Genomic DNA, 21,244 nt, shown 5'->3' with positions numbered 1-21,244 from the left:
CCTACTTGGCATATTTCCATAGCAATAATTAACAATCACATGAAAATTAACAATATCAAAAGTATTTTGTGTATGTATAAACATCTATGTATACATATATATATTTAGATTTGTGTATGTATATGAGTGAGTATATATGGATAAATAGACAGATAGACAGATAGATAGATAGATAGATAGTTAAATGGTTAGATAAACAGATATAGATATAGATATAGATATAGATATAGATATAGATATAGATATAGATATAGATATAGATATAGATATAGATATAGATATAGATATAGATATAGATATAGATATAGATATAGATATAGATATAGATATAGATATAGATACAGATATAGATACAGATACAGATACAGATACAGATACAGATACAGATACAGATACAGATACAGATATAGATATAGATACAGATATAGATACAGATACAGATATAGATACAGATATTGATATAGACATAGATGTAAATGTAGATATGTACATTATGTATATGTATATTATGTATATGTATATTATGTATATGTATATTATGTATATGTACATATATGTATATATAAATTTCTCATATTTTCAGTGACAAAGGGATGGAGGAATATTTTACACATAATAACCAATGTCTTGGCTAATACAAGCCACCAGGAGGATTCAAACCAGATCAGATGCATAATAATACTCAAACAGTCAAAAATGCAATGTTCTTTCTATAAGAAATCATTAGAGGTCTTTCGTATTTATCTACATCCGACATAAAAACATAATTTGGAAATATCAAAGCAATTATGAAAGAGTGATATTATATACAAATGTCACACAATCCATCATGAGAGAAGGTACATTGGGAACTAGCACACTGGAAATTATACATGGGTGGTGGTTACGTCCTTCTTATGCCAAGTAAAAATCGGAGTTGGGCCATATGATACATGTGATATTTTTCTAAGTATATATGAGCATGAAACCACCAAAAACTCAAAACAGTGCAAATGACACCCCATCTCCCATCTGAGGGATATTCCCTTTATTTAGTCCAGCTCGACTCCAACTCCTATCATATCTTTTCCTTTTTTGACCATTCTTTCATCCCTCTTGTTCTCCTCTTCTTATTTTTCTCACTCTTCCTCCTTTCTCTCTGCCATTCTCTTTTTCCCTTTTTTCTACTCTCCCTATTCCTACTATACTCTGCCTATACACTTTTCTCTGTAATTTTACTGTTCTTATTACATCTATTCTTAATTTTCTGCTTGCACCTCCTCACCTGCCCAGAGTTTGTCCACAATCCTTGCTGCAAGATAGAAGACATTGGGTGCAATGTGCTGGATGGATCCTCCTGCCACTACCGGCAGGGCGGCTCCTTCCCCAATAAGGATATCCGCATCCAGCAGATGTTCCATGAGGGTCCCAAGCAACTGCGTCTGGAACTCGCACACCTGAGCCACGCTGCTGTTCTCTGGGGTAGCCTGATGTGGAATGGCAAGTTTAAGGAGAAATCAAAAGAGATCCTGAATACAACCAAATACACAAACTATAAGCTAGGGGAAAAAATACACCCAGGTGCCATGCTCTACACATCTGGGTACAATCAATCTAATTGGCCTGCGAGAAAATTTAAGCCCACAAAAACATAACCCTTTTCAGACATACCTCCAACAACAGGTCAATGGTGTGAGGGCCTTTGCTTGCTGGTGGAAGAGACAGCGAGTCAACAACAAGGTTCTTCAGGAAATCCATAACCTGTTTCTTAGCTGGATGGTTTGTGAGACTTCCATCTGACTCGCACTTCACTATCACTACATCCCCACTAGTTATGAACTGAAAAAACATCAGGAATGGAAATTAATAAGTTTAGTGGTAATACAGAATAGAAATTAATTGTGTTCACATGCTTGTGTGTGAGTAGTGTCCCAGTATGCTATGTGCTCATCTGGCTGTTATTATCATACATATACCATTGCAGAGGTATACAAGCCTGTAAGTATATTACTGTGTTGGTCCAATCTTACAAATAAGCACAAAAATATAGTAATCAAAACATTTTTTTTCTAAACTATAATGAAGATATCTCTTTACATCAAGTGAAACCCTAGTGCCAAACCCTCAAATCACCTTCTCATCATCAGGAGAAGTCAGACTGGGGGGCTCAGAAGCGCCTGTGTAAGGGAAAAGTGTCGAGGCCAGAGCTGCAAGGACATCTCCAGACAGGAAGACAGGGAGGAAGTCCCCGTTCTGCTGGTAGAGGAATCGCAGGAACTGGATGAGGGTGACTGGGTAGCTCTGCAGCCAGTCGGGAAGCTCCTTTCTGCAAGGGAGTAATGGGGGCTCTCTCTTAGAGTGGGGAACCCTTGGCTGAACCATCAAAAAGTTAAGATGATGATAGAATAAAAATAAGTAAAATGAGGAAAAAATCTTACTTATCCCATGAATCTAATATAGAAAACTACTGGAATAGACCTAACACAAAACTTGACAGAATACAATCCATAACAACATTTGACTAATCAAAACACTTATTTTGTTTTAATTAATAAGCTTTTTGACAATTTTTTAAATCATAACTTTTACAACCTAACAAAAACAAAGCACAGACATGCATTTCTTATGTATTATAAAACCATAAAAGAATAAAAGTTTCCCATGAAATTCATACATTCCTGAATACAAATAAAGTTTCAATTTGTGTAAATAATTTATAAAGATTCTTGAAGTGCTAATTTTTTTCTCTTGTTAAAAATAATCATCAAATTCATTACAAGTTTGATTAAACAAGTCACTGCCTCTTCGTCCGGAATTCTTTACTAATAATTACAGTGAGTAAAACCTTACTCCTTCCCAAGAAAATTTGAATTCAAGTACAAAGACCTTACACTATAACTTTTTCACTCTTCACTCACTTACTCTGCCTCTTCCTTTGCACCATTAGCGGAGCAGCTAGTTCTAGATATGTGGCAAGTAAAAATGGGCAAGGTAATGTAGGCTTTTCCAACAACAAACCATGACTGGGGTGCTACATTACACAAAAATATGGTAGAGGCTTATGTAACAATATCCACCTCACAGCACTTCATGGTTCCACAGGAGATAAATTAAGCTCTTAGAAGCAATGCAAAGAAAGATTAGGCAAATAATGCAGTAACATACGTCATGGTTCAAGCTTTCTGTATCCTTTATGCATAAATTTCCATATCATGAAAGCAGCAAGATGCTAACTGAATGGAAGACTATAGCATTAATTTGTAAACAAATTTTGTTAGCAGAAAACTAAGAGCAATTTATTATTACTCCGAACTTCAGTATCTATTTTTCTAACAAATAAGGTAAAAAAAAATCATATATACAATAATAAGAATAATACTAATAAAAATACCAATAATGAAAACAATAACAATAACAATAATAAAAAACAATAACAATAACAATAACAATAACAATAACAATAGCAATAGCAATATCAGTAATAAAGATAAAAATAATAAAAAATATGTAGTAATAGTAATAATAATAATAATAATAATAATAATAATAATAATAATAATAATAATAATAATAATAATAATAATAATAATAATAATAATAATAATAATAATAATAATAATAATAATAATAATAATAATAATAATAATAATAATAAGAATAAGAATAAGAATAAGAATAATAAGAATAAGAATAAGAAGAATGACAATATTTCTGATGATGATGAAGACAATGATAATGAAGATGAACATGAAGATGAACATGAAGATGAAGATGAAGATGAAGAAGATGAAGAAGATGAAGGTGATGATGCAGATGATGATGATGATGATGAAGGTGATGATGCAGATGATGATGATGATGATGATGATGATGATGATGATGATGATGAAGGTGATGATGCAGATGATGATGATGATGATGATGATGATGATGATGATGATGATGATGATGATGATGATGATGATGATGATGATGATGATGATGATGATGATGATGATGATGATGATGATGATGATGATGATGATGATGATGATGATGATGATGATGATGATGATGATGATGATGATCATCATCATCATCATCATCATCATCATCATCATCATTATCATTATTATTATCATTATTGTTGTTATCATTGATATTATTATTATTGTTATTATTATCATTATCATAATTAAAATGACAATGATACAATGATACAATGATGACGATGACAATGACAATGACAATGACAATGGTAGTGACAATGGTAATGGTTGTAACAGTAACAGTAACAGTAATAGTAATTTGTAATAGTAATAGTAATAATAATAGTAATAGTAATAGTAATAGTAATAGTAATAGTAATAGTAATAGTAATAGTAATAGTAATAGTAATAGTAATAGTAATAGTAATAGTAATAGTAATAGTAATAGTAATAGTAATAGTAATAGTAATAGTAATAGTAATAGTAATAGTAATAGTAATAGTAATGATAATGATAATGATAATGATAATGATAATGATAATGATAATGATAATGATAATGACAACAATAACAATAATAATATCAATAACAATAATATCAAGAATAAAAAAGAAAACAGTTCATGCCTTAAAGAGAGTTCTCCATTTCATAAATCAACTCACAACATAATAATAAGAGAAAACAAAAACAAAAACAAAAAAGGACCGCCCTCACAATAAAAACAAAAAAAATTAAAAAAAGGGGGGGGGGGGCAAAAAAAATTAAGGCTAAACCATAACTAAACAAAAGGCCAGAAGACATACGTGGAACCGGCTACAGTGGCAGTTGCTGTAAACTGTCTGCGGGGAAATTAAAAGAAGACGGCAGAAATTAATTTCCGAAGTGGGGAAAGAAAATCACATTCGACTTGTGCATGGAACTAAAAGTTAGTAAAGAATATGGTACAACTAAAGAAAAATGCATTCCAGTGTGAAATTAATGAAAGAGTAAGAATTTGTTGAAGCAATTACATGAAGATTCTACAAATACTTCACACTTGGCAAGTTTCTTCTGTATTTTTTTTTACACAGAAGCAGTTCTCAGGTGTTACAAAAGAAAGCTAATTTTTTAAACTGATCAAGACATTAATAGTATTTAAGCACATAAGTACTGTATTTACAAAAAATATGATAACTATAATTATCATTTCATCATCAGTAAAAATGGCATAAAGTCCATTTTTCCACTGTCAGTTGCAATGGGTAATAAGAAAGCATTTACATAACTGCAACAAACTGACAATTATTATGGACTTATCCCTGCAGATCTGCCTTTGATCCTGCCAGCAAGACTTACCTTAACTGCACTGAAATCTAACACATTTAGAAGATAACAATATGTCCCCAATTCCACTTAAACTTCATTTCCTCTCTCCCTCCTTCTTTCGATCTGATCTCTCACTCCCATTACTATATATCTTGTCTCTTATGACTCTGTATCTCTTTTATATGATCATATCATAAGCAAATATAAATGAGAAGTTTACTCAATCAACATACATGTAACACATTACATCTACAAAAAAATAGTTACATAAAATACAATACAGAATAAAAAACGGTGAATTCAACAACAACAAACGTGCACTCCCTAGGCACTCCCATCATGTCATTCCCACAATGGCACTCCCACTGCGGCTCTCCTGTCACTTACCCCTTGTCCTCCTGGTTCAGCATGGCCCGTACCATGGCCAAGATGGCAATGGCTGCCTCTGGGCACAGGGACACCCTTCCGGAGATGGTGGTCGCACACTGGCTGGCAGGAACGCCAAACACGAAGGTCCATATACTGTCCAAGTCCAACTGTGGACATGAGAGGATCTAAACACAGTTGTCTGAGGTATCCTACCAGAAACCGACTTTGTATTTTTTCTCTCTTTTTCTTTTAAGGAAATAAGCAAAACTGGCTCTAACATCTATAAATAATAATGCAAGTAATCTTTTCTTCTGTAAAAGCACTAAAATAAGTAGAAAAACAAATTTTAAAAAGGGCTAGTGACCAGGATGCATCTAAAATAATGTATAGGTATGATTCTCTTTACGCAATTGAAGATCAAGAAAAAACAAAAGTAAACAAACATCACAAGCAGACAATCATCAAACTCATTCTTTATCTTAAAAAAAGGAGAGAATCATCCCAAACAATATCATAGCAACTAAAGGATAAAAGTAAAAAGGAAGAAAAAAAAGGATAACTGTAAAATAAGATAAACATAAACAAAAAACAAGAAATAATATAACAAATGCCAGCATTCACACCTTTGTGTTGTTCTGCACATTTTTCACAGGCTGGCCAAGCAGTAATGCCAGAAGGAGGTAATAGACTTGTGGCACGTGGATGTGCTGCGGAACGAGCCATGTGATGAGCTGGAAGCCAGGCATATGCCAGGCTTCCTCCCTGATCTCGCTGAGAGACCGCACCACTGAACCCACAGAGTAGCCTGGAAAATAAATCCGGTTGAAAGAGAAAGATCAAAATAATAAAATACGGCTAAATGGAAAACCTCTAACAGACAGGCCAAAGATCACTGCAACACCCCAAAATATGTATATTTTTGATGAATCCAATTATCAAGAAAGCAAGTTTTGCCTCATAAAAATAGTCAAAAGAATTATCAAGAAAGACCAAATATGTATGCATTTTTTATCTACTGACATTGTATTGGGTTGGATGAACATGGATAAAATGGTGGCAAGTGGATGTGCACATAATATCACAGAAACCATCTGTAAAGGGTTTAGGAAGAGGAAGAATTCATAAGGTTTAATACATTGCAAATGATGGACAGGAGAACCCTGAGGAACTCTGAAGATCTGAAAATAGTGATGGTCTATACTACAGAATCTTGACTTGCTAGTATCCTAAACTGCTAACTGCTTTCCAAATTCTCATTTTATTGTGGGATTTTGATAACCATCCACAAATTAAGAACAGACTTTCAAAGGATTCTTTCATCTTCATTCATTCACTGTAATTACTATTCATCTTTGTATCTTATATTTTACCCATTCACACCAGGGCTTATAATTGTGCAATGCTGCTCCCACTGGCTAGATAACAAGTGTATGCTCTGACTAAGCACAAAAACTTTCCCTGGCAATGCCGCGCTGTAACTCCATGAGGTTTTTGTTTTGCTTTACATTATTTTCACAAGTAAATAAAAATGTATCTGTACAAATGGAACCCTGATGATTATTACATATATAACAATGTAAATGCAGATTTTGAGGAAGAGATCATGATGTGATAGAATGCCATCCGGTTGGAGCGAAATATTCATATGACATAATAATACATCATCCAGCACAAATGGTTTAACCAATATCTACAATCTTTTTTTTTTCTACCAATTTTCCATAAATACGGGTATAACTGAGTCCTTTTTGTACTGTATCCTTTTTGTTGTCTTCCATACAAATAAAGGTTAGATCATTAAAAAAAATTACCAGTCCCACTCCAGTGTAGGAAGTTCAACTCACCAAGGACCTGGCCGTACTTATTTGAGGTGACCTGTTGTGCATCTGTCATCCAGCCCCCATTGTGAGAGGCATCCCTGAACTTCTGGAGAATACCAGCATTGGAGAGCAGGGCCACTAGCATGCGCAGTGCAATGAGCACCGTAGAAGGATGTAGGTGTCCCTGGGCAAAGAGCAAGACCCAGTCGAGGCCTAAGACTTTCACGACCTCTTCGCAGAAGCTGAAAGACAAGAAAAGTAGTTTGTTTTTCCTTTGGTCATTAAATAGGAAGAATCTTAAATTGTATATACAGGTTTAAAGGTCTAAAGGTTGCCAATGAGTCACAAGAGTGAAGGAGCAATGCAAGCACTAAAGCAAATACCATGACATGGTAAGCATTTTAGACATGATTTTCTGAAACACCTTTTAAACAGAAAAATCTTGAAGCAACATATACAATAGAGTCTATGTAGTATACACAGCTAACTGATCACACAAATAAATTTCTATTCCACAGTACAACAAATACAAATTATACTCACCCAAGATGTATGGTATTTTTGTTGGAATTGTACATGAGTGTGTGCACAATCTCTAAACATTTGTTCCTCAGCAGAATGTTCCTCATGGAGAGGCTTGAGCTATCTCCATTCTCAAAGCCTTTTTCCTCCGCATTTTTCAGATTGATGTGTTTCTCTGATATGCTCAAGATGGGAAGCGTTGACACAATAAATTGACCAAAACTGCAAGGAAATAAATGCAATCAGTGGGAATTTACCAATGGACATCCAGAATTTCACTTCAAGTATGAACCAGTAATTTTGAGGGTCAACAACTCCTATCCCTAATTCTTCTAACAAACCTTAACAGATCTTGAGGACGTGGGTTGTTGGCAAGCAGCGTTGTGAGCAGTGTGAATATGACGGGCGTACTGGCACATATACTGGCTGTGTTTACGTTTGAGTGATGATTAAAAGATGACGAATTGTTCGAAGATGATGAATTGTTTGATGGGGATGACGAGGCCACTTCTTTGCCCTGCGACTGTTCCCACAACAGGTGCAGAAGTCTCGGCACCAAACGTAGTTGTCTGAAAAAAAACATCTCTCTGTAAGAACTTTCTGCAATAGCTATTATACATCTAAATTCATGCAAATTAACAATATGTTGCAAAGCTTCAACTTTAGATCTTCATATCAGAAACTCTACTTAAAACAAGCCTACAATACATTAATATATATTATCTTTCCATTAAGTTTGACTTCCATTTAGTCTTACAGACGTACAGAATCAAGTGATTCTTTTATCTTCAACTTCAAACTAGCTCAAACTTTCTCTAAAAAAAGAAAAAAAAAGAAAGAAAAAAGTGTGAAACTATAAGAAATATCAGAAAATCACTAAATGACACTCCATTCAAATAAATCATCCCAAACAGGTACCATCAGACCATTGCATGACAGCAATACCAACCTCATTTTGCGGACATTATGCTGTCTTTCCCCAGATTCCCTGGCCAGCTCCACCAAATGCTCCAGGAGAGTGCGAAGCAAGTCACCTGGGGCATCTGCCCACACCTAAGAAGTGGGCAAGAGGGACAATGAAATGACAAGGTAGTGGTAGAGATATAAAATAAGATAACAAGTGTATCAAGCACATACTAATATGATAAGGGAGTGAATCTGACACAAAATAAGATAATAATAATGTGGATAAGACAAATAATATGGTAATAAGGAAGTGGATGAAGCACTAAAACAAGGAAATGAATTAGATGCACAAAAATATAATAAGAATTAGATGCATAATAAAAACAAGGAAATGAATTAGATGCACAAAAATATAATAAGAATTAGACCCATAATAAGTCTATTTGAAACACAATGAGAAAATAAGAAAATGGATATACTAAATGATAATAAGATATCAAAAAAGTGGATGTGACACTCAATCAGATGACAGACAAAGAAGTAAAAATGAGAGACAAGATAACAGGGCAGTGAAAGAGTAGAACAAATGGTTTTGATTAAAAATAAGATAAGATGATTAAATAACAACAAAAATGAATGGAAATTGAAAAAGTAAAAATAAGTAACATTAGATATAGATATATCCCTTTCCTCTCTTTCTTCCATTCCTCTCCCGTTCCCCATCCTTAACCCATTGCGTACGGGTGTCATGACATACATGACGTAGGAGCTTTGGCCTGACGACGGGCGTCATGACGTACACGACGTTCGGGGATTTTGGATCACTGTGCTATTTTATTTTGCTATGAAAAAGGAATGAGTGATGATGGCTACTGCAGTCCTAATTACTATAATTACCGTAATATCGTGCAAGCTTAACGTCCAAAACCTAGATGGCACCACTTTTTTCTAGCACCAGCAGGTGAGAGAGCCTTGAATGGCACCCATCCACGGTCTCTAGCATGCACTGTCTCTATAGAGCGATGGCACACACTAAGTTGATGAACCCTTGCTCTAAAGTACCGCCGATGAAGGATGTGCAGGCAGAACGAGAAGAGGAAGGTGACTCAATCCATACCCAGTGTCTAAAATGTGCTCCTGTGCCAATATGGATGTCTTTCACTGTGGCACTCACAGTCACAAGCACAGGTTTCATTCCTCTTCCCTACCTCTTCTTGTTATCTTTACTGTAGGTGGTTATATGTTTCGTATTCGTTCATGACAGCACAAAAATACGAAAAAATAAAGTTGCCTTTTGTCCTCCCATAAAACAGCAATACTTCTATCACATTGAGTATAAAGAAAATAATGAGCTAATATGGATAACATACTACAATTTTAGTCAACTGCAGCACTGATAGAGCCTGTCATACGGCACATATAAGTCTCTAAACTCAATAAAACACACAAAAAAATAAAACACAAAAACCGCTGTAGTTTTACAATGAATGACTGAAAGAGATTTGGATGCTTCAAATTATATTGCTTCAAGTGGTCTCTCTCTAAAATAAAACCTATCCTGGAGGCTGGGCAAGCAAATTTATCTCCGTCTGCAATGGGTTAACCTTCTTCCCTTTCCTCCCCCCATGCCCCTATCCTCTCTCATCCCTTTCCCAGGTCCTTACCTCCAGGTCACAGAGCAGGTCACTGAATGCAGGCGTGCTGGGAATAGCTGAAGACTCCCTGGCTTCACCTGACCCAGCAAGCGACATGCACAGGTGAAGGATGTGGGAGTTGAGGAGCGACTTCTTCTTGCGGAGGAGGAGAGCGAGTGTCTGGTACCCCAGGCTCTGGTTCATCTCTATTTGTGCTGCAGAAAGAGCGCAAAAAAATGAGCTTTTTTCTCCTTTTCATTCTCTTGTTTGGACATTTATTGAGGGATTTTTTCCCTGCATTTCCTATATTACATCCTATGGTAATGTAAAAAGCAATTTTCACTTTAATGATTTTTTCAACAATGTACCATGCAGCATTTTATATCCAATCTTACATAATGAATATATCATCTTTTATAGGAGCTATAAAAAAAACACACAAACACCAAAGAAACCCCATCATACCTGTCTTGCTCGTCTTGATCACACATGAAAGGGCCTTCACTGATGCATAGAGCGATTCCACATCCTTTGACATGGCAACCAAACCTTGAAAATAAGGATCAGGTTAGGAAACAAGAAAACTGCTCCAAGTTCATTCCATCTTTTCTTTCAACCAGGAACTGTATATTGCAAAGTAAAATAAGATAGCAATCTAAGCCTTATATATCCAACATTTTAAATAAATCTTTGCTGATAATGTTAAAATCAAAATAAAAAAATACCAGAACTATATTTCAACATACACACAGAGTACATCATCAAAAGAGCCACGAATGAGCACGTTACAAAAAGGTGCTGACTCACCCAGAAGGACAGAGCAACCGCCAACGTTATCGAGCATGGCTGCCACGGGCCTGGGACAGAACACCCTGACTCCCAAGTAGCCAATCACAACACCCCCCAGTGACCTCGATGGGCCACTCAGGTGTCCAGCAGAGTTATGAAGGACTCGGATTGGAGTGGCATTTTCGTGTGATGACATCCCCAGCTGAGGGAAGTGAAGGAGAGGTTAGTATGAGACGTACATGTTAATTTCGAGGGAGACATAATTTCTTTATATGTAAAACCATCATTCTACCTACCAGTCAATTGATCTACCTATATTTCTACCGATCTCAATCAATCCACCCCTCTATTTCTTCATCCATTAAGACAGACAGACAGACAGACAGATATAGATATATATATATATATTAGAGATAGATCATTATATAGATAAACGTTACATTTATATAAGTATATAGATTTGCATAAAAATATTCTAAGAACTAATTAATCTACTTCTCTACCTAACCTCCTACTGACACATCAGAACATTTAATTATATTTAGTCTTTAAATATATAAAATCCAAAACAGATGAACAACAGATCAGATGATTATTACAGCAAAGAAATGAACAAAAATCAATTAATTAATTTACAAAAGCAAATTATCACCTGTTTAGCAATGGCTTTGTTATCCACTTTTGAGTACATCTTGCGAATTTTGTTGAGCGTGAGGTGTGAGAGAGTCGAGGCGTTGAGGCCGAATATGACCTTTTCCTCAGGGACAACGGACAGAGTCTGTGGCGTCTGGTTCTCACCTGAAGCTGTTCAGAGGAGAGGCAAAAAGAATTGATGAGCTTTCTAGACATCTGATGATAATCAACTTGTAAATAATAGGATGGCAGGTACCCATCTAATCCATTAGGATCTTCAGCATGAATGTGGGATGTCATGGGGTAACTTACACTGAGCAAAAGTGATAACCTAACCTTTGTGAAGAGAAAATAGTTATTACAGGACTAAGTTATCAGCAATGCACAATCCTATAAACTCCACCTCACCTGGGATCTGTGCAGCTTGGAGACTGCCAGTGTAGTGTGGTCCTAACTGGTGAAGGTGCATCACCATCTGTGGCTGAAGGACATCCTCCACCAAATGACAAGTGCCCTGCTTCCAAACCAGCTTGGAGTGCCGCCTGTATGCAGGTGGCGTACCAATGTAAGCATACACAGAGGAGGCGATAGTGAGGTTGGCTGCTCCTCCCCCTGGGTTCTGGAGTATGTAGTGCAGCTTCTTCTGTGTTACAAGCTGCCCATCGATATAGATGCAAAGTGAGGAGTTCTTGAGCACGGAGCGGCTCAGAGAGACAGCCAGGTGGTGCCACTGTCCCTCTGTCAGCAAGTCAGGGCACCATACTCGGCAACCAAAGTCACCTACCATCTCTGGCTCCCATTCTTTGACAGCTGAAATGAAGAGATACAAATTTAATGCGAACATCAAAATACATAATATATGAAATAATAATTTTGAATCACAAATATAAGTAGTGGCTGAATCTAAAGTAAAATCAACAAATAAATAACAAAATGAAAAACATTAACAAATAACAAGAACTGTAAGAGAGGCCAGATAACTTAGGAAACCTTCAGAGAAATATACCTTGTCCGGGTTGTGGCATATTCGTCTCATGCGTGGACACTATCAAAGCCTTGTCTCTCGCCGAAATGACAATAGATAGGCACACCAAGTGGTGGTCACGGCCAGGGACATGCCGGGCAAGAGTCAACACACGAACACAATGGGGATCAGTCCGGGGGTCACTGTACTTCTCAACACACACCCAGGTGCTATACGTAAGCCCAGTCTGGGGTGGGAAGATTCGGTCTCCTGGAAAATATAAAAAGAAGGCAAATTACTTCTTGTTTATAATAAGTCAGCCCTCTTTCCAAATTTTTAAAAGCAGAAGTTGATCCAGCTTTAGGTTATACTTTTTCAATGTTAATCCACATGAAGTTTTAAAATAAGTATATGTATCTCAATGTGAAAGAGGATAAATATTTTCAATGTCTTCAAAACACAACTGGCATTTTGAAAAGATAATAGGCTCTTCATTTCCAGCTAAGAGAAACATCCATCAAGAATAAATAAGAGGAGTCTTATATCTTATTAACTGTTTCTATTTCAAATACACATCCCATAGTAGTTTGTCTCTCATCTGAATAACACCTCAGCTTTATTCTCCTCTGGCTTCAATGCAGCAATTCAACTTCACTCTCCCGCAACTTACCTGTTCCAATGCCACCAATGACATTGGGCTCCGTGGACGAGAGGGCCGACCCTACCACCGATCCGCCCCCAGCGCTCTGAGGCGCAATGGAGGGGAGGAACAGACAGCCAAAGCCCTCCGCACTCATGTCAAACTCCACAAAGGAAGGATACACAAGCGTTCCTACTCTGTATGACAAAAGCATCAATCTATTAGTTTATTGTATTGCTCTGAAGAAAGGACAGCCTTCCTACTATCAACCTATACAACATGATCTTTCCCTTTTTCCAAAATAAGTATCAAACACATTATAATAGTTCACAGATAAATCAACCACTCTCTGGATTTACTTTTTGCAAGGTATAAAGAGAAAAAAAATACAATGACACAATATGAATAAATCACCTCATATATAATAATAAGTAAGTCATTACAAACAGTAAGATCAAAATATCCTAAAATAAGTTTTAAAAAAAGGGTATTACCTGAAGTCTCTTGGTGTAGTCATCGATACAATTGTCTTTATCCGAGTCAGAGGAACAGGGCCATTGCTTGGCGATTGCCCCTTGCTAATGTCAATTTCGTCCAGGTTCTGGCAGTTCAAAGGATAACCCAGCCTTAAGAAGATCCTAGAATCACAGAAAAATAATGAAAATGATCATTGATAAGCATAATGAGAATTTCTTTGATAAAATTACAAAAAAAATAGGCATCAATCAGATCATCCACTTTATAATCTCCAAAACAAAAAGCTGCATTTCTACAATTCTGGCAAGGAGTTAAGTCTAATACAGATTGAACTTCCTGCATAGCTGCGTAAGCCTCTATCCGCCCGTTTTGCAAATCTACCAAGAAGCATCAATTTGTAGAAAATCCATAAGTAAGTCCTACCTCAGGTCTCTTGGGTGTATGGCTTGGGCAGCTAGCCGTTCAAATATGTACTGGAGTGGTGAGTGTAGCGGATGCTTCTCACTGACAAGAGCCACCGAACATTTGCCTAGGAGGTCTCCTGTTAGACCACCCTCACACATCAGTTGCTGGTTCCTTTCCGTGCGGACTAGGGACTGTAAATCAAGAAGGGGTTTCTACAAATTTCCACTGTGAAAGGGATTTTAGTAGAGACAATGGATTCCCTGATCACAAAATCACAAAAAGAAAAATAGGCACAAATACTTTAAAACCCACAGACTACCTCACACAAACCCACAAATAATAATGATAATAATAACAATAACGATAACAGTACCAGTAACAGTAACAGTACCAGTCACAGTCACAGTCACAGTCACAGTCACAGTCACAGTCACAGTCACAGTCACAGTCACAGTCACAGTCACAGTCACAGTCACAGTCACAGTCACAGTCACAGTCACAGTCACAGTCACAGTCACAGTCACAGTCAGTCACAGTCACAGTCAGTCACTATAATCGTTATTATCATCATAATCATTATAATCGTTATTATCATCATAATCATTATAATAATCATAATAATAAAAATCATTATAATAATCATAACAATAAAAATCATTATAATAATCATCATCATCACAATAATTTTCTAAACATAAACAACTAATTGCATCACATCTTATCCTTGCTTCAACCTCAACTCACTTTGATAAGGTGTGCAGTGTAGAGCTGAAGCATGCATGCTAGCCTGGAGTGTGAGGGGTGCTGTATGGAGGGCAGGAGACGCAGGAGGGCGGTGAGCACTCCAGCGTGGACGATGACAGGCTCGGCTGGAGCAGGACCAAGGTTGAGTCCCCCAACCGGGCGTTTGTTACTTGGGGATATGTCCGTGACTTTGTTCTGTAACGTAGAGGATGAGTAGAATCATGCAATCATCATTTAAACAGCTGTAAGATTATCTCTTTCACAAGAACTGTTCTAAGCACACAATATCTACTTCATACAATCAAAAAGCACAGGGAAGGAAAACAAAGCAAAACACATATCAAATCAAAAAAAATCCTAATAGATTCAAAAGCCGCTAACTGAAAGACATCCAGTTAGAAAAGGATCAAGCAATTCAAACTTACATCACCACCTGATGATGACGTGACAGGAGGTGTGAAGGTTGGGACTGAGGGCTTGTCAAAGGCATCCAGTGCCATGTGGTACATCAGCTGTAGGATTTGCACCACACGCACCAGGGAAACAGGAATCTCAGGAGGTGGCCTGTTGGTTTAGAGCCAGAAGAATATTGAAGGGAGAGGCCAGGTAAGTTAAATCAGATGATGATAATCCCCCTGAGATCTGCCTGTACTTCTTGCACCACTCACAAGAAAATGCTGTATTTTCAACTTCAAGATAACAGAAATCAAAATCTGAAGCTGGACTTTTCTTTGGAATCAGCATTGTCAGCTAGCAAATTTTCAAACTCCAAGGAACCACCACATAATTAAAAATAGAAGCACACACAGACAAATACCCACAATCAAACACAGGTCCCTTTGTCATAAAAGTATACTGTTCAGATATTCAGACTCACATGTACTCTAGTATAGGTGTAGTGAAGATGGTGTGGAAGGTGTTCAGATCAACCCCGTCCGAGGAGCAGTCTTTGACGGCCACAACCTCTGATGACTGGTCCCCCGGTGACCCTTCCCCGGCGTCCTGCAATGTCGTCTCGGTCATGAAGCAACCCAGCAGGCGTAGGGTGTCGCAGAAACTGGTGTAACAGATCTGGTAAAGAAAGAAGGATATTTTACTACATCAGAGCCTGTTCGTTAAATTTTTAGAGACTACTTGAACTTCAATATACACAGAGATCAAGGTCATCAAAATTTTACAAATGCAATATATGGTCATAAAACAAAAACACAATGTTACAAACACTGAGATATATATACAGATAGATGGATATATGGAAAATGGATAGATAGATGGATGGATGGATGGATGGATGGATGGATGGATGGATGGATGGATGGATGGATGGATGGATGGATGGATGGATGGATGGATGGATGGATGGATGGATGGATGGATGGATGGATGGACAGAGACAGACAGACAGACGGATAGACGGACAGACAGGAAAACAGATAAATAGACAAACAAACAGATAGACAGACAGACAGACAGATAGATAGATAGATAGACAGATATAGACATATAAAAGCACTGCTTACCTCCTGATGAAAAAACTTTGCATTGGCTGGTTCATATCTCATGGCGGTGGTGAGCGTGTTGAAAACATTTAACAAGAGCGTGAGAATCTGTCTTGACGGCACGCCATTCCATGCAGGTGGCGTGATATCTCCCAGGCTTCCTTCAAGACTCACGAGGGCACTCATCACGTATACAAAGCCCCCGACTTTACGGAATACAGTTCTCGTGCGGTGAGATTCTTTAAGGCAGACTAGAAGTGACTGAAAGGGAAATTTTGATAGATAAGATAAAAATCTTGATTCAAGAGACAAAAAACAAGAATCATTTAAGCCTGATACAATCCAAAACAAACACACCCTACTACAAGCTCTCATAAAATCTGTGTGAAAACCCCCCCAAAATATCAACCTTGAGGATGTCAGTCTTAAGTTGGAGTTCCGTCGGAGCAGCAGAGTGCAGGAGGCCTAGTAAGGACCCCATATCATCATCACTGCCACTGGCGAGAATCAACTGCTGCATGACACCTGCAAGTTAAAAATAATACTAATAAAAGTTGAAAGTTGACTTTAAAAGACACCAAAGGAATTAAAAATTACAAAATTTACAATCATTTATTATCTATAACATTAATCAACCTCTTGGACAAATGCATTTCTAAAATGTATACCTATAGACAAGAAAACCAACTACTACACAGCTTTCACACACCTAATGCCTGATGACGACATTCAAGGTGGGGCACTAATGCAACCGCACATTTGGCACCACCTGACTCCCTGAAGACCGCAGCGTTCTGACTGTTGGACGCCAAAAGGTGTGTGAGCGCTTCCATCACCAGGAATCCCAGACGTTCTTCTGGAGTCATTCCTTCTGCTGAGGTTATAAAGAAGAAGTTTAGGTCAGACTATTCATCCTTTCGTAGATATATTGAATATTTGGGTCAGATTTTTCCTAGTGGAGATTGTCAATTTCTCATCTAAAAATAAAATCATTCAGTGCAACAATAAAATATCCATAATATATGTTTGGCATGGGTTATGTCAAAAATTCTTATCTAAAATATAAAAACATTCAGTGCAAAAATAAGATGTTTGTCATGGGTTTCCTTTCCCTTTTTACTCTAAGACAATCAACAACTACATGGTGATCCAAATTTAAAACAAACCAATATTTTCAAACTGAAAATTGAACAAAAAACCTGATGGTGTTAAATAGGAATCCCATTGCACAGTTAATTAACAGAAACTTGCATAAAGACGCATCACACAAATAACATTTTAGAAACCCTCTATAAGTAATGTAATTATGTATGGTAAGTTCTAAAAATGACTTCAAAAGTTATGAAGCTAAGCTATGGCATGTATCAAATTAGTTACTAGTTCTGCTAACTACTAAAACAAAATTTGAGTAACTAATACTGAAAACATTAAGGATGATTATATAGCCTGTACCTCTGCAAAAGGTTTTCAATAATGCTAACTTTAATCTATTCTAAAGCTTTTCTCATTTTTCCCTATTATAGCTCTTGAGCTATCTGCATACTGAGACTAAAGTCCATCGCAAAGTTTCTTTAACCCTCTCTGGACGGGTGGTACAGTACTGTACCGCTCAAAAGCCCAGTGGCCGGGCGTCACATTGCCCCGGCAATGTGACATTCAAGGCTAGAACGCCCCCGTCGTGAGTGGGTTAAATACTTTTATAACCATTAACTCTGCTTTCAAGTAAATTCTTTCATCCCTGTCCTGCATCACAATAGGGCAGTCTCAAATCATCAAAGCACCATCACAGCTACAACAAACTTCAACAAACTCAGAAAACAAACCTTTCTTCTCCTCATCCACCTCTGTCCTTCCCTTGAGCAGCTCATGGTAACGAGTGAGACAAGTCACAAACACCTCCAGCATTCCGACCTCACGGTACACGTCCTTGAATACCGAATTATGCCTGTGGGCAAAGAGAAAAATAAAGAAATAAACATGGTGATTCGTTACAGGTACCTGATTATAAGCATTATGAATAAACATGCACATAGGGATAAAGATAAAAGCTTTATCTTACTTGAGAATAGTGAGGAGTGTTGCCATGCAGGTGATGGAACAGGAGAGTGTGTGTTGAGCCTTCAGCAAAATGGAGAGTGAGATCAGCTCTTTGCATGGCACAAAATTCAGCTGGAACACCACGAATTCTAATAGCTGGAAGTATTTCTCCTGGAAAATGACAACAAGGAAAATCAGATTAAAATAATTTCAGGCGAAATATGGTCAAGCACATACATGAATGTCTGGTAAAGAGAATTTTCCATTCTTTTCTCAATGGTACCTTAATAGATTGCTATCCTACAATCTCCCTCCTCCTCCCTTGGCATTATGGCCTGGAAGTCAATGAAGAAAAAGGAAAATTACCTGTATTTCTTTAGGCTTGGTGTGGATCTTCTCAGCAAACGTGGAGAGGGTGTGCTGGGGCTCCAGAATGAAGTAGTTTGCAGAGTCTGAGTGATAGACTGCAGAGATGGCATCCAAAACCACCGAGCAGAGGTGAGAGGTTGTGCCCCGTAGAAATACCGACTGAAGGACGTTGAAGGCTTGTACATTCCTAACGCTTGCACCTAGTACGAGTTAGTGAGTTAGAAACAGCAATCAAATAATAAGAAAATAATAATTAAGAGAAAATAAAATAAAATATTGTCTTTGCAGCTATTATAACATATAAATAAAAGCTGATTATCCACTCATAAATTCCCATAGATATAGAGGATATAATAAAATAAATAAAAGAAATATATTTATGTAAAATTTTTCTCATTCCTATACCTCTCCCTGAAGGTACAGGCAGACTAAAGCCTGGCATGTGGAAAAGAGAGCCAATTGACGCAGTTGACGGCTTGAGTTCAATGTAACCACAATAGGAGAGCGAAGACACAAGCAGGACAAGGTTTCTCAAAGCTTCCCGGCTCTCGTCTGATGTATCTGCCTCTAGTCTGTAAAGAGGGAATGAGATATACACTTGGAATAAGGTGTAGCACAATGAATGTCTCTGTCAGCTTACATCTGGCTGTTTGTCTAACATCAATATCTTAACCCATTCACGACGGGGGCATTCCAGCCTTGCATGTCACAATGCCAGGGCTTTCGAACGCTTAGGCCTAAATCAGTTAAATAACCGACGCCATATCGCGTCCCCAGCGAACAGGCCTAATATGCGCGGTACAATGTTGTACCACCCGTCACGAGAGGGTTAATAAGGACAGTTTACCTTAGAAGGAACTCTGCCAGGAAGGCATAGCCCTGCGAGGATCTGAAGTCATCCAAGAGAATTTGTGACACTTCGGAGGAGTCTTTCAGGAAGCAGAAGACCGTGACGAACATCTCCACAATCTCTAGTGGGGAGAGGTCTTGTCCTCGTTCCATGTTCTCCACGCACAGAGCTACACATCCTTTGTCTGGACAATGGCAGAGGAAAAGATGTCACTCAAAGGTCTTGAGACACTAAAACCCATATTCAATAACATTTGGCATTATAGCTACCCCAAACTATGAAATGGTATACACTAACTATGAATGTAGCTGACAACAGGCTGCGAGAGGCCATGTCTGGAGAGCGTCATGAGGACTTCTGCTGCGCTCTTCCTCCAGAGAGCATTATGCTGCGGACACCAAGACGTGATAGCTGAGAAGAGAAGCGTTAGGTCATCCTTTCTGGCAAGTTCCTCTGCTGGAGCAGCATGGGAGCACAGACGAACCAGAAGCTGTGAACGAGAGCAACAATTAGGGGAATAAAAATAGAAAATAAAATCAATTTATAAATATTCGAAGTTGATACAAAAATCAATGTTAGCTCTAACAAGAACAGCATAGACTTACCTGTACAAAAACCTTTTGCAACAAGATCCTTCTTTCACTGACAGAAAAATCTGTTGCATTGTTGTCTGCCTGGTCTGCCACATTGGTTGTTGGGCTCTCGTACTCAGGAAGGTCAAAGAAGAGGTAGAGGCATTTTACAAGCGTTGATGGGAGGGAAGCAGCCGTCATCACCTAAAATATATGACGAGTTTTGTTGTTATTAGTCTTTATCATAATCACTCCATTTAGTTTTCTACATTAAGGTAAAAATGCACGAGAGAGGCTGGTAATAACTGACTAAATGCAATATCTCTAACTAACCTAATTGTATTTTAAAAGTTAACTTTAACTTGTTAACACCAGGTGACATGACATCACATCATACGGAGGCAGCACTTGTCCACAAGAACATGATGTCATGTCATGGCCTTTTGTACAGTCAACACAACAAGTGATCATGTACACAAAGGGTGACCAAAGCAAGTGTAAACCACAGTCAGATTCGATCCTGCGCGCAGGCGTCTACACACCTCACCTCATAGGTGGACAACACAGACGAACGTCATGAATGATGTGTTAACCCATCTGCCAACACCATCTCAGATGGGGTGATAACAAACCTTATTCTATCGCGGCCGTGAATTTAACAGATAGAATGAAATCTTAGACAAAATTTTGATGTAACCCAAGGTTGAAGTCGATCCTGCGAGCAGGAGTCTACACACCTCACCTCACGGGTGTGTAGACGCC

General features: G+C 37.7%; 1 protein-coding gene across 8 annotated transcripts in view; it reads right to left on the bottom strand.

The window, feature by feature from the left end:
• Positions 1 to 20,705, bottom strand: part of bchs (WD repeat and FYVE domain containing 3 bchs) — a 40,381-nt gene extending 19,676 nt beyond the window's left edge. For 4 of the 8 annotated variants that reach the window (XM_086534741.1, XM_086534746.1, XM_086534742.1 and 1 more), the window contains exons 1-32: positions 20,516 to 20,705; positions 20,208 to 20,400; positions 19,908 to 20,094; positions 19,466 to 19,632; positions 19,058 to 19,260; positions 18,714 to 18,862; positions 18,478 to 18,599; positions 17,364 to 17,528; positions 17,064 to 17,179; positions 16,676 to 16,915; positions 16,033 to 16,226; positions 15,581 to 15,719; positions 15,156 to 15,350; positions 14,430 to 14,602; positions 14,024 to 14,167; positions 13,560 to 13,726; positions 12,932 to 13,159; positions 12,334 to 12,735; positions 11,945 to 12,096; positions 11,311 to 11,494; positions 10,969 to 11,052; positions 10,534 to 10,718; positions 8,913 to 9,016; positions 8,305 to 8,532; positions 7,985 to 8,185; positions 7,466 to 7,683; positions 6,245 to 6,426; positions 5,640 to 5,806; positions 4,751 to 4,786; positions 2,113 to 2,305; positions 1,651 to 1,818; positions 1,265 to 1,466 (exon numbers count right to left, since the gene is read on the bottom strand). In XM_086534741.1, the coding sequence (XP_086390867.1) occupies positions 1,265 to 1,466; positions 1,651 to 1,818; positions 2,113 to 2,305; positions 4,751 to 4,786; positions 5,640 to 5,806; positions 6,245 to 6,426; positions 7,466 to 7,683; positions 7,985 to 8,185; positions 8,305 to 8,532; positions 8,913 to 9,016; positions 10,534 to 10,718; positions 10,969 to 11,052; positions 11,311 to 11,494; positions 11,945 to 12,096; positions 12,334 to 12,735; positions 12,932 to 13,159; positions 13,560 to 13,726; positions 14,024 to 14,167; positions 14,430 to 14,602; positions 15,156 to 15,350; positions 15,581 to 15,719; positions 16,033 to 16,226; positions 16,676 to 16,915; positions 17,064 to 17,179; positions 17,364 to 17,528; positions 18,478 to 18,599; positions 18,714 to 18,862; positions 19,058 to 19,260; positions 19,466 to 19,632; positions 19,908 to 20,094; positions 20,208 to 20,400; positions 20,516 to 20,683 (5,656 nt within the window). In that variant the 5' untranslated portion in view covers positions 20,684 to 20,705. The remainder of the gene's footprint in view (positions 1 to 1,264; positions 1,467 to 1,650; positions 1,819 to 2,112; positions 2,306 to 4,750; positions 4,787 to 5,639; positions 5,807 to 6,244; positions 6,427 to 7,465; positions 7,684 to 7,984; positions 8,186 to 8,304; positions 8,533 to 8,912; positions 9,017 to 10,533; positions 10,719 to 10,968; positions 11,053 to 11,310; positions 11,495 to 11,944; positions 12,097 to 12,333; positions 12,736 to 12,931; positions 13,160 to 13,559; positions 13,727 to 14,023; positions 14,168 to 14,429; positions 14,603 to 15,155; positions 15,351 to 15,580; positions 15,720 to 16,032; positions 16,227 to 16,675; positions 16,916 to 17,063; positions 17,180 to 17,363; positions 17,529 to 18,477; positions 18,600 to 18,713; positions 18,863 to 19,057; positions 19,261 to 19,465; positions 19,633 to 19,907; positions 20,095 to 20,207; positions 20,401 to 20,515) is intronic. The other 4 variants (XM_086534743.1, XM_086534749.1, XM_086534744.1 and 1 more) reach the window with 3 other exon arrangements.
• Between the last annotated feature and the right edge of the window lie 539 nt (positions 20,706 to 21,244).

This window comes from Penaeus japonicus, unplaced genomic scaffold (genome assembly GCF_977035675.1).
Source record: "Penaeus japonicus unplaced genomic scaffold, GWHDUDI00000001_assembly GWHDUDI00000042, whole genome shotgun sequence".
Classification (NCBI taxonomy): Eukaryota; Metazoa; Arthropoda; class Malacostraca; order Decapoda; family Penaeidae; genus Penaeus; species Penaeus japonicus.
Note: the sequence above shows the minus strand (reverse complement) of the source record. Positions and strands in the feature narration are given on the sequence as shown.